Source organism: Populus alba, chromosome 3 (assembly GCF_005239225.2).
Source record: "Populus alba chromosome 3, ASM523922v2, whole genome shotgun sequence".
Taxonomy (NCBI): Eukaryota; Viridiplantae; Streptophyta; class Magnoliopsida; order Malpighiales; family Salicaceae; genus Populus; species Populus alba.
Window position 1 is genome coordinate 1,813,812 of NC_133286.1, and position 12,596 is coordinate 1,826,407.

Sequence of the window (12,596 nt, forward strand, 5' to 3'; positions counted from 1 at the left end):
TTTTATAGTGAAAGGCTTGTGCATAGCTGGATTTTGAATAGTGATGTTATATCAATTGTAACTAATATTTGATAGTGAAGTAAACCTTTGTCGATCCATTTATAAATTTTCTGCATTTTGATTCATTAATTTCTGATTTGCACATCATGTTTTATATCTAATTTAAATATAAAATATAATAATCCTGACATTTAATTAGTATTATTAAACTCCACCTAACCTGATAAATTAATTTAATGACCAACCACCATAAAACTTGATTTAGATTAGAATGAAAATTAATATAATCAAACCTGATAATCTTATAAATCAATTCTCGATGCAATTAAAATCCAGTTTGGCTACAAACAAATAAGAGTTTTAAGCTGGTGGCTGCAAAATTGAGGACAGCCGAAGTGTTAATACAAGAATTTTTTTAAGAAGTTGCAAGAATTGGAATTCAAGAGATTTCTTTGTAGTTCCCAAAGTTGGAATTTCGCATCGAATTTAGATATTGATAAAAGTGATTCTATATATAGTGTATTTTAATATCTCTAAAGGTATCTAAAAGTCAACTAAATTAGATGAAAAGCCATGTCATAGAAAAAAAACAAGGAGAGTTGATAATCTAAGATTTTGAGTTTGATTTTTTTTTTTTTTTGTAATGAATGAATTTGTTGTCATTGATTCAAAATCAACTGAAGCAAATTGTTTTGTTTGTTTTCTATTGTTGCCTTTTTATTTTTGTTCATATAATTCAAATAAAACCAACTTATTTAGCTAGTTGAGACTATAAATCGAGTTATTGGGTATTTTACTGAAAAAATAATGTGAACTTGCAGCATAGTGAGCATAATGTGGGCACTAGTCTAGTAAAGAACTAATTGAAAAGGAAAAACTAACAATACTTTGTTTTTTTTTTTAATTTCAACATTTAATATTAATTTATTTCAATTTATTTTTTATGAGTTTATCTCATTCTCATGATCCAAATCGCGAGTTTTGTAGGTTAATTCGATTGACTCGTGTTTTTTGTTTTGTTTTTGTAATTGATATTTTTTTCAATTTCATCATTCAATATTTAAGTTAATTAAGAATTATACTTCATAATTTATTTCGGTTTAATTTCTATGAGGTTATCCTAGTATGATGAACCGAGTTAAGGGATTGACGAGTTAAAATGAGTTAACTTGGTTTTTGGTTTTTTTTTATTGATTTTTTTTAATTTCATCTTTCAATTAATATTTGATTGATTGAAAATTAAGTTTATAATTTGTTTTATTTTAGGTTATCTTGATATCATGGTTCAATTTTGGTAGGTTAACATGTGTTTTTATCTTTTTTTTTTTTAATTTTATTCTTCAATATTGGATTGATTGATAATTAAGTTTCAACATGGTTTTTAATTTGTGTTCCAAGAGGTTATCACAGTTTCATGACCCAGGTTATAAATTTTACATATTAATATGGGTTGACCAAGATTGATTTAATATGTTATCGCCTTAGTATTATTTTTTTAAAAAATATATCATTTTGAAAACTTTTTAGTTAAATTATATTTTTTTCTCTGATTGTCCATGTTATCTTTGGATATTTACAAGTTAACCGAGTCACATCTGATAAATCTCTACACGGTTTAAACTTTTTTATTTCTTTAAAATATATTAGCAATATCAAAAAAAAAAAAATTAAATTTATTCGGCAAGCAATGTAGTACGGCTAAATAATATATATATATATATATATATATATATATTAGAGGTGTTGAAAGCCATATTGAATTCAATCTGGCAAGTACTATCAAAGGATATAATTGATCAAATTAATAGCAAAGGCCTCAATTTGTCACAGCCTCAATAATTAAGTGACAAAAACTGCCATTAAGCGTAAGTTATATTAGAGGGGAGACTAATAGTCGTGGTGAAGAAGAGACCCAAAAAAATAATGGCTGCCTCTGCCTCTGCTTCTGCTTCACTAACCTCGTCGGCGACAGAAGAAGAGATAACGCTGACAGTTAAATGGAGCGGAAAGGAGTACACTGTCCAAGTCTGCGGCGACGACTCAGTAGCCGGGTTGAAGCGCCGTCTCTGCGAACTCACCAACGTTTTGCCCAAGAGGCAAAAGCTTCTTTACCCCAAAATTGGTAACAAACTCGCTGATGACTCCGCTTTTCTCTCTCAATTACCCCTCAAACCCTCTCTCAAGATGACCATGATCGGGTAACAAACTCTCCCTCTATCAGTGCATACCAAAGACTAAGCAAAAGTTGGTTTCTTTAGTGATCTATGTGCTTGTTTCTTGATGGGTTTTTGTTGATGATGCTCTTGTGTTGATTAATGGGCTTTTTTTCTTTTTTTTTTTGTAAAATGGAGTGGTTTCTGTGAGTTTTCAGAATTTCCTGTGGAAAAGACACCATTTTTGTGTCTGCATTCGTTTGTCTACTTAGAAAGAACTAAGAGAAAGTGGTTTTGCTACTTTGTCTTGGTGAGGCTTATTTTTCTCAGCTCAAGAACCAATTATGAAGGATTAGGACAAACAGACCCCTCTGGTCTCGGTTCCAGTCTTGGTCCCTTACGTGTAAAAAGTTGATCTTATTTTTGCAATGGTGAAAGTTCTTTCGACAAAGAGCTTTTGCTGGATTCTCCTTCTTTTGTCCTTTTCTTTTAGGATACTTACTCGGTAGTCAAGCCTTCTTCAATTTAAGGTCTTCCTCAATGAATTAGTATCTCATTGGCAACATGTAATGCTGTTGTAGGATACCCTTTTTTTCCCTGCGTAGCACACAGCAGTCATATGGGCCCAAAATTAAACTATTGACAAAGGCAGTGATGGAATAAGGGTGCCTATCTTCTGTGATACAGACTATGCAGAATGTAACTATGATAACTACTATAAATCTCAGCAAATAGAGTGTAGGGTTGTATAGATTATTCATTCTAAAGTGAAATTTTGTACATTTTCATAGCTTCAGCATTTTATTCCTAGCAACTTGTTTTAAAAAATTGGTGGAAGCAGAATGCATGATAATACAAGTTGTACATTACTACATTGAAATGAAATTTCATTCTTCCTAGTGTGCTATAGGTTGAATTTGTCTGATATAAGAATTTGCTATTGCTAAAAAATAAAGTCACCATCACATTTGTTTAAGTTTGTAATGACAAGGAGTCAGTCTGTTACATCTACATCAACTTTAATTTATTATATTGCAATGTCAATCACAAAAGATTATTACTCTTTTAATTTTAATCTCATTTGAAATGGATACTAAATACCACTACAGAACTGTTGAAGATGATATAATAGTGAATCAAATGGACTCTCCAGAGATTGTTGATGATTTTGAACTTGGGCAAGATGAAGCGGTTGACATTGAAGATGATGAAGTCAATAAACAGAAACTAAGGAGGCGTATTGATCAATACGAGGTCAGCTTTAAAACAATTCCTAGTTAATTAATTAAGTGAATTGTATATTGTGAGTTCTACGGGAATCTAATATGTGCTTGGATTTATCTTTTTATTCTGGACACTTAACACTTGTGTACATGTATGCTTTGTAAGAGATTTAAACCTTCCTATGCTATTCGTCCAAGAAACATGGTGTTAAAATATTACTGCATTTGTCATTCACCTTACTCTATAGCTTGACGAATCTCCTGTATGTTTTCATTTAATGATTTGTTTGCTGCTCACTTTCTCCTAAAGCATGGCTATCATCCTCAAGCTAACCCGTGCCAATATATAGATTGGCAGTAATGATGCCACTCAACCTTTTTCAAACTAGTAGGACACCAAAGTGTTTAGTTTTAGTGACATGTGATGCTGAATGCATGGCTAATATTACTATTCCTTATGAAGCATCTGTAGTGTGATAGATATTGTTTTTCTGAACCTTGTCATGGAGTAATGCTGCAGGGTCTTGCAGTGGAGCTTCTCTACTGGATGTTTAACACAACTGGAATGTTGTATTAACTGTTTTTCCTGTCAAGGGTGGTGGTTATCCTCCCATCCTTTTATCACTTTTGTTCTGAAAAATATCTGTTTTTGTTAAAGACAAGGTGAAAAAAGCTTTGCATGAACTCCAAATGTGTGATTCTATTCTTCATATGAAATAAATGGTAAAAACACAGGACTACATATGGAATCTATTATGCAGTTTCTACTAGCTTTTCAATGTGCCCTACACTACCACTGCTAAATAGCCAATTCAGCTTTGTTATTAATTTTAAAACTGTACTTCCTGTCTTTAAAATGATGATTTTAAGTGCCTGTTGAAGTTTTATGAAATCTATTCCATAGTACTACCACCTTCTTGTTAGTCTGTGGCTGCAAATTTGGAGATTTAATCAATATCTTGATTGCATGTGTTTCGGTCGCAAGACAGTGTCGTCAAATTATCTTTGGCTTTGTAAACTATTCTCTTAACTTTCAGTTTTTGAAAGAGGATAAAAAATAAGGAATTTAATGGAGTGGAATGTCAAAATGTCACAAAGTGGTATATGTATATGTATATGTATATGTATATGTATATGTGCATTTAATGTTGAGGTGAAATGTTCATCTAGCAGGTGCATAAGTGGTGCCTGGTGCTTTGTGTATTTAGTAGCCAAGCTGTTGTTTCCTCTATATTTTCCACCATTTGCTTTCTCTGCACAGAAGATTATAAAAAGTGCCTATTATGTACCTAATCATAAACAAGGACGCATGGTTTTTATCTACCAAGCATGGCATGACACTTCTAAACTGACATTAATTTGAATGCATGATTTGATACTTCTTTTTTCTGCACAAAGCTTGGGAGTAATGTCCATGTTTGTCGTGTTTGGATCTGTAGATTGAACTTAAAAATCCATGTCGTCCAGGGAAGAAACTGCTTGTTCTGGACATTGACTATACGCTGTTTGATCACCGATCCACAGCAGAGACTCCACTTGAACTCATGCGACCATGTAAGAAGCTAGGTTGTAGGAATTTTTTGTAACAGTTAATTTCTAATGTTGTCATCTTGTGCAGATCTTCATGAGTTTCTCACTGCCATTTATGCAGAATATGACATAATGATATGGTCCGCAACCAGGTCAGATCCTCAATTTACTTTGATTTTTTCTCTTTCTTTGTGCTGTCTTTCTACTTTTCCTCTACTTCCCAAGCCCGATAAATGAAGTGATGTAGAAACAGTTGTAAACACATGAACAAAACACTCAAGAGAACCAATTTAGTGAAAAACTCAATTTATTTGATCAATCAATGCTCACAACACAACTAGCATATTTAATGGCACCAACGAAATAGAAATAGGAAAAGTAGATCCTAATACCATTATAAATTAAAACATCCCTATAAAAATAGGAAAACCTACTAAATAAGAACTCAACATTCCTACTTTACTACTAAATTGTAAATATTAATATTCCTAAATAATACTAAAAATTAAAATAACTAACACAATATAAAATTCCAAAAGAGTCAAATACTAAATGTACCTCTTTTCTACAGCATGAAGTGGGTTGAATTGAAGATGGGACAGTTGGGGGTCCTCGACAATCCTAACTACAAAATCACAGCTCTTTTAGACCACTCAGCAATGATTACAGTTCAGTCAGACTCTTGTGGGATCTTTGAATGCAAGCCACTTGGGTTGATTTGGGCTAAATTCCCAGAGGTGCAATTTTAAGACACGTGTGTATAATTTTCCATCGTTTATATGTGTTACCCAAATAACAGTGACATACTGAATTGCACCATGTTTTAATATTTTTCAAATACCATGAAGAAAATGGAACCATTTTGTTTCTTGCATGAAGTCCAATTGTCAAGCACCACAAGTTGACATACTGTTTTCTTTTTGGTTCAGTTTTACAGTTCAAAAAACACTATAATGTTTGACGATCTGCGAAGAAATTTCATGATGAACCTGCAAAATGGTTTGGTAATCAAGCCATTCCGAAAAGCTCATGCAAACCGAGATAATGATCAGGAGCTAGTGAAGCTCACACATTACTTGCTCGCCATTGCAGATCTCGATGACTTAAGTGTCCTGGATCATAAAATGTGGGAGTTCTTTGCTGACGAACTAAGTGATGTACCTGAGTGATGTAATGAATTTTGAAACCTTAAAGTTTGCTGCTTATGTCTTCCTTTTGAGGTAGGTAGTTTATGTTCTTTTGTTTTCAGTTATCATCTCTGTCAAACCTTGTTATTGCTGCCAACAGATTATCTCTAACATTGACAGAAATTCATCGGGGAAGGGGGGGGGGGTGTTGTAGCGAACCAAAATGTACATATCTACTATAGCTTCTTATCTCATTAGGGGAATTCCAAATATGATGGAAAATTTATGGCTAACTATTAATGATATACATACATAAATTGTTACCTAAGCTTCTCATTGCAGATCTATGGAAATCATATGAAAGAGAACAAGGAGTTTTTAAAAGTGATCAGTGATTTAATTATTATAGCAATGGTGTAAGAAATTTTGTGTTGTCATCATGGTGGAGCATATTGAGGTTATTATTACACTAATAATGGCAACAATGATTGTGGATCGTGTTATGCAAACATTGACCATCCAACCATGGGGATGATGGACAATGTTTGATTCGTTAAAGTGTCGCAATTTGCATGATTTGTTGTTTTCAGAGACTGGAGGAGGGAGAGAGGGTGGGGGGGGGGGGTTATGAAGGAACAGGTATATGGATACCTCATGGGTGGTAGCTCACATGGAAGTGGTAGTTCTAGATGGCTGATGTTATGTTCAGCGGGAAGTCATTGGCCCTTTTGGAACCTTATCAAGGGAGTGTTATGGGTCATTTGGCAACATTATAAAAACTATTGTGCATAAAGAACCGAAAAAGCGCTTACTGGAATTTAAAATTATAAACTACTCAATTACACACATTTGTTCTGGTATACCCTTGTAATTTCTAATGAGATCTTCCATTTCAGGGATGCCAAGGTTGGATTAGGATATAGAGCAAAAGGCCTGCCTGTTTGTATTCCTTTCTTGGTTCTATAAATCACAAGAATTGAACATTCCTGGAGGATGCAGGGGAATGGTTTCAGATGAAATTTTAGAATTCCATGCCTTGTTCTATCCCAACTCTCAAGGTAGCTCTATAACTTCCTTTCTATTAGATTGGTACATCAGTCAAGTGTAGTGCTGCAAAACACATATAAACGACAATTTGATCTAAGCTCTCAACTTGTATGCTATTTGCCTGGGTTAGCTCTAAATTTTTAATGCTCAGACCCTGTGAAACTTGTATGGTGGTTAGTAATTGAGTAGTTCTTGTGGGATGGAAACATTAGTCGAGATAATAGTGGATGTGTTTGTGTCTGGTGGGTTAGTGCAAAGAGTTGCCGGATTTACAGAGTTAGAGGGCCTACAGTTTTTTCTAGGTTTTTTAATTATGCATTTCATTTTTTTTCATCTTCCTTGATAGCTTGTTTCCTTTCATCTAAGATACATTAGAGTTTGCAATCACTAGGATCTTCCCCTGTGTAATACAGTTATCACCCTTAAACCTAGCCTAGAAGGCCATCGCATGTGCAGCTCTATTGTTAGCTCGACGAGCATGATTCAGTAGACTTGAATGGAAGAAACCCATTTGGCCACCTTATTTTGAACATCAATGGCAGCATTAAAGTTGAACTTCACATTAAGGTTAGTCGTCTTCCGAAGAATACTTTAAATAATTGTTATAAAACCGGCCTGCTCAGGTAAAACTGTTGACTTGGGATCAAATCACTGCCTCTTCCAGCCATTGGCCGCCGTGTATATACATGTGCCGCTGACATTACAGCTAGTTTGTTTTCGGGTGTTTAGTGGTGTTGTCGGAAAATATATTAAAATAAATTTTTTTAAAAATATTTTTAATATTAATTTAAAATTTTTTAAATAATGTTTTTAAAATGCAAAAAGAAATATATTTAACTGTCAGAATATGTTCAAATCTCCACCATGACATGAAAGTATAGCTTTCAAGCTCAAGGGCTCGACTCCTTAAGAGTTAAGATATCAATAGAGTCAACTTTTGAATTATTGAGTTTATATGAACTAATTGTGTTTAGTAAAATAATATTGTTTTATTTTTTAAAAAAGATTTCTTTGGTGTTAATTGGGTTGAGATTGAATTGGGTCAATCAAATTATTGTCAAGGAAATTTTATTAATAATAACTTCAATTTTTTATCTGATTTAATTCAAATAAAGTCTTTGAGTTTTAAATTTTTCAAGTTAAATTTAGTAGGGTTTAATAACAATTGTTGTATCCTCATCAATCATCATCTTTAACCTTAACAAGATAAAAATAATAATAATAAAATAAAAATGTTTTGAAAATGTAATTGGGACAAGCAAATATTGAATTAATGCTAATTAATGTTAATTTTGAAATGATTTTAATACATTAATATTAAAATAAAAAATTAACCAAATATTATTTTAAAACTTGGATTGGTTTGATAGGTCAACTTGGTATCTGGCTAACCTAAAGCTTGAACTGGTATATGTTAGAGAAAAATTAGAGAAAACACTTAGTTGACTTGATAACCCGATCAACTGGTCAAAATCAAATAATTAATTAGTTGGCTTTTTTTTTATATAAAAATATTGTTTTGATTTTTTTAAAAAATTAGAGTTAGTTTTCTTGATCTGTAACTAGAGCTTTAGCTCGGTCAATCTTACTTTATATTTTAAAACTATGATTTTTTTAGATTCTTGCAAAAACATGTACCATAGTATTACTAAATATGAGATTAGTCAAGCGAGGCAGAGATGTTCACACTTCATGTCTCCAATGGGAACAGCCTCGCGTCAATATATACTTATGGGTATAGAAGGAAGTTGACTTATGCCAACAATATTTGAGTTTTTTTTTATTAGCTTCATCATATCCTTTCTATTCAAATTAAGTTCATAGGACACCGAGGAGCATGTATACTGCATCAAGAAGAAGAAGAGGGAAGAAACTTGAAAGCCAAACTGTACAATACTTCTCAGGCATGACATTGATTACTGCTAAACAAATTATTTAACTAATTAAACAGAATTCTATTATATTAACATTACTAAATTACCTTTCCAAACGGCTCTCGCTAGGCTACAAGGCTAGAATAACTACCGGTGGACGGGGAAAGACTACTTTCGTAGCTATAGCTTATAGGTCAAACTCTTCAAAGACCATACAGGGGAAGATCCTCGACGTCGACCCAAACATCTTGCCCCATCAAGATCATCACTTTCCGTTGAGCTCTCACCGTGTACCTCCTGACCATGTCATCTCTCTCCATGAAGAAGACAACCCTATCTTCGGGAGCAAGGCCTTTCTGCTCTACAAAACGATGCCAAGAAGAGCGTAGAAGAACGGGTTTTGGGTATGCTCCAGTCAGACGGGTTGATAGACAAAACCTCCATACATTATCGGTAGCATCGACTGCTTCAAACTTCATCATATGGGCTCCTTGAGGAAATGGAAAAGCCTCAAGGACATGGGTTGGAAATGAAAGAGTATGGCTTATATGGGTTGGTTTTAGTTTCTTCGTGAAGAGATGTACTTGTTCCATTCCTTTTCAGGAGATACAAGAGTTTCTATGGAGAGAGAAGGCTAGAGAGAGAGAAAGAGAGATGCCTAATGCTATATATAGACGTCGGCTCGAAAAAAATAGTAAGCACTTACAAAGATTTGAGCAAAATTTATATTTAAACAATCATTAGTGTAATTATTCCTAATAAATTATATTTACAAAGTTTTTTTTTTTTGGTTTATAAACATAGCTACAAAAACCATAATTCAACCCTAATTTAATTTAAACATAAAATTTTTCATAATAAAATAGAAGCTTGAATTCAAGAAAATCTCTTGAAGGTAAACCCAATTGAGTTATAGATTCATGGGAGATTTTAGAAAAAGATTGCGATGATTTTAATGGCCGGTAAATTCAACGGATGATTCCAGTGGCCCACAACACATCATCATATCAAGCAATTCCAAGCTGAGCTTTGTCAGAGTGTGTTCTTGGATGGATCAATCTACCATATAAGTTCAAAATAGATTACTTTCCATGTGATTGACTTGATTGGGAAGTCAAAAAGGGTGCCTATAGCTAGGGATCTATAGAGACACTGAAGATGGGATTTGGTGTTTTGCACTATCTCCTAAATTACTATTTATAAAGGTATAGCTTCTAGAGTTATCAAGTTAATTAATGACTCGTTAATTATTTTTACTACAATATTTTATTCTTGTTTTTAATAAAATAATTAACATGTTAGTGTTTGGATTTTGTTTAATTAAATCAATAGAACCATTAAAAATTCAATTAGACCACACAAGTTTAACGAATGAATTATTTATCATATCAAGTTTAGTTATAAATCAGATTTAAATTAGACTTTAAATTCTAGATTTTTCAAGGCATTTTTTTCTTAATTAAATATTAACATGGTGGGTTTGGATATGATTTAATTAGGTTAATCTAGTCATTAAAAATCTTATTAGATTAAATGGGTTTGACTATATTAATGTTTTGTCCAATATAATTAAAAAACTAAATTTAAATTAAATTTTAAATCATTAATTTCTGAACTCAAACCAAATTTAACAACTACATATAATCCTATTGAAAGGGTTCCCAATCACAATGCTCATGATTTCATTACCATAACTCAAACTTGTTAAAGGAACTTTCTTTTATCATATGTTATAAAAATCATGAAAAACTATGGTCAAATTTGAACACTTTTACTGATTGTTGGAAGCTTCATTAGGCCTTTAGCATGTACATAACAGGCAGCAAGTACATGTCCTCATCGATTCTAAACTTTATTGCAATTGTTTTAGAAATTGAAGCAAGAATTCCAGAGTGTAATTTCTGGGTTATCCACTCGTAAATGAATATAATATTAAAGACATTGAGTGAAATAAAAAACAGCTGATATAATTAAGACATTATTTTGGTTATGAAAGATCAGGCTGATACTATTTCAATAAATTTGAAAAAAAAATATTTAATTTATTTTTGGTAATCGTGGTTATTCGAACCAGTCTATGCTCATCTCAACTAATTCTCTAAGGCCCTGAAGTTAATGACTAGGTAAATTTTTTACTGACCCTGAGGTTTGTGACACTCAAAACTGATGACTTCTAATAAGCAAATTCAAAACTTAACCAATTAAACTACGTACATCCTTCAGAGTTAATATATATATATATATATATAGACTACCATGTAAGAGTGATGCCAATTTAATTTCTAAATCTAGCTGGTTATAGTTTTCGCGACTTCACTACTTTATGTATTCTCAATTCTCTACATTAATATTAGAATACAAAATACTACCATTAATTTCTTGATTTTATATTAATAGAAAATCAAGCAAAAGTTGTTTTAGCTTATTGACTTGAATGGAAAATTAACATGTGGGGTATGATTAATTCTTTCGCATCAACTATATAATATCTTGATTTTCTTAACGTATTGAATGCTTTATTTGTTTATTGATTTCGATGATAACATAGTCATCAAATGTTTCTTTTTTTAATTCTAAGAACAATTTATATGAATTTTAGTATCAAAAAATCATTTTAATCTAAAAATTTAAACTATCATGTAAGAATTATATCTTGTGTTTGAGTTTATTAATTAGAATGAAAAAAAAATAAAATTCATACTTATGACCATTTAATAATAGTTTCAAGAACCAAACAGTATAATTATGAATAAAAGTCATTGGTATTAATTTAATTAGATTCACATTAATATTAAAAATAAAAGAAAACAGCTATCCTCTATAGAGATTTACCTTATTGATAAGTGGATTTGTTTTATTTTTATTGTTCAAAGTTTCAATCTTAAATCATTTAAGTTAAATGTGATCTCAAAGATTTATAGTATGTTTAGAGATAAATGAAATAGAAGGAAAGAGTTGTGTAAAAATAAAATAAAATAATAAGCCTCTTTTCTTTGTTTGAAAGCTAAAGTTAGAAATAGAAAATAAAGAAACGGACATGAATCGTTAACTTCCTTTTTCTATATACATAAAATTTAACCGCCCAGATTCAGAGAAAATTGAAATGAAAAAAAAAAAAATTGATAGAATTTCACTCGTAAAATCCTATAAAAAATTGCATTTATTTCTTTTCCATCATATATCTAAACAAACAAAACATCATTTTCAGATTCTTACAAAAACATGTACCATCGTATTACTAAATATGACATTGGTCAAGTGAGGTAGAGATGGTCATACTTCATGTCTCCAATGGGAACAGCCCCATGTCAATATATACTTTGGTTGAGACAATTATGGGTACAGAAAACTGGTCCACCCTCGTCAACAGTTATGCAAGGAAGAGAGAGACACTGAAATACTAAATCGCCACCCAATCGGCCAGATTCTGCTCCTTCCATGGCAGAGATGAAAAACAGTTAAACCAGAAGACAGAAGATGCAGTGGAGATCCGTAAATCCAGCAAATCCAGATCCGTAACTTAGCCCCACCAGCACCTCCAGCCCCCCCTCCACAAAATCCAGATCTGTCACTTAGCCCAGGTCGGTGAACCATATTTCTTTCACAGAGAAGAGAAAACGAGTAGAGTCGCAAGGCAGCACG

The 12,596-nt window shown here is 32.3% G+C and overlaps 1 protein-coding gene across 1 annotated transcript; it reads left to right on the plus strand.

Moving 5' to 3' along the window:
• The first annotated feature begins 1,903 nt into the window (after positions 1-1,903).
• LOC118027980 (ubiquitin-like domain-containing CTD phosphatase) lies at positions 1,904-7,413 on the plus strand. The gene is made up of 7 exons (XM_035031494.2): positions 1,904-2,198; positions 3,263-3,407; positions 4,816-4,930; positions 4,995-5,058; positions 5,478-5,643; positions 5,836-6,126; positions 6,930-7,413. The coding sequence occupies exons 1-6, from the start codon at positions 1,924-1,926 to the stop codon at positions 6,073-6,075; spliced, it is 1,005 nt and encodes a 334-aa protein (XP_034887385.1). The 5' UTR covers positions 1,904-1,923; the 3' UTR covers positions 6,076-6,126; positions 6,930-7,413.
• Positions 7,414-12,596: the final 5,183 nt, after the last annotated feature.

Excerpts from the sequence above, each read along its gene's own strand:
- LOC118027980 (XM_035031494.2), top strand. The coding sequence starts at position 1,924 with ATGGCTGCCTCTGCCTCTGCTTCTGCTTCACTAACCTCGTCGGCGACA. Across the intron at positions 3,408-4,815 it reads GGCGTATTGATCAATACGAG|ATTGAACTTAAAAATCCATG; the intron begins GTCAGCTTTAAA and ends TTGGATCTGTAG. Across the intron at positions 4,931-4,994 it reads ACTTGAACTCATGCGACCAT|ATCTTCATGAGTTTCTCACT; the intron begins GTAAGAAGCTAG and ends CATCTTGTGCAG.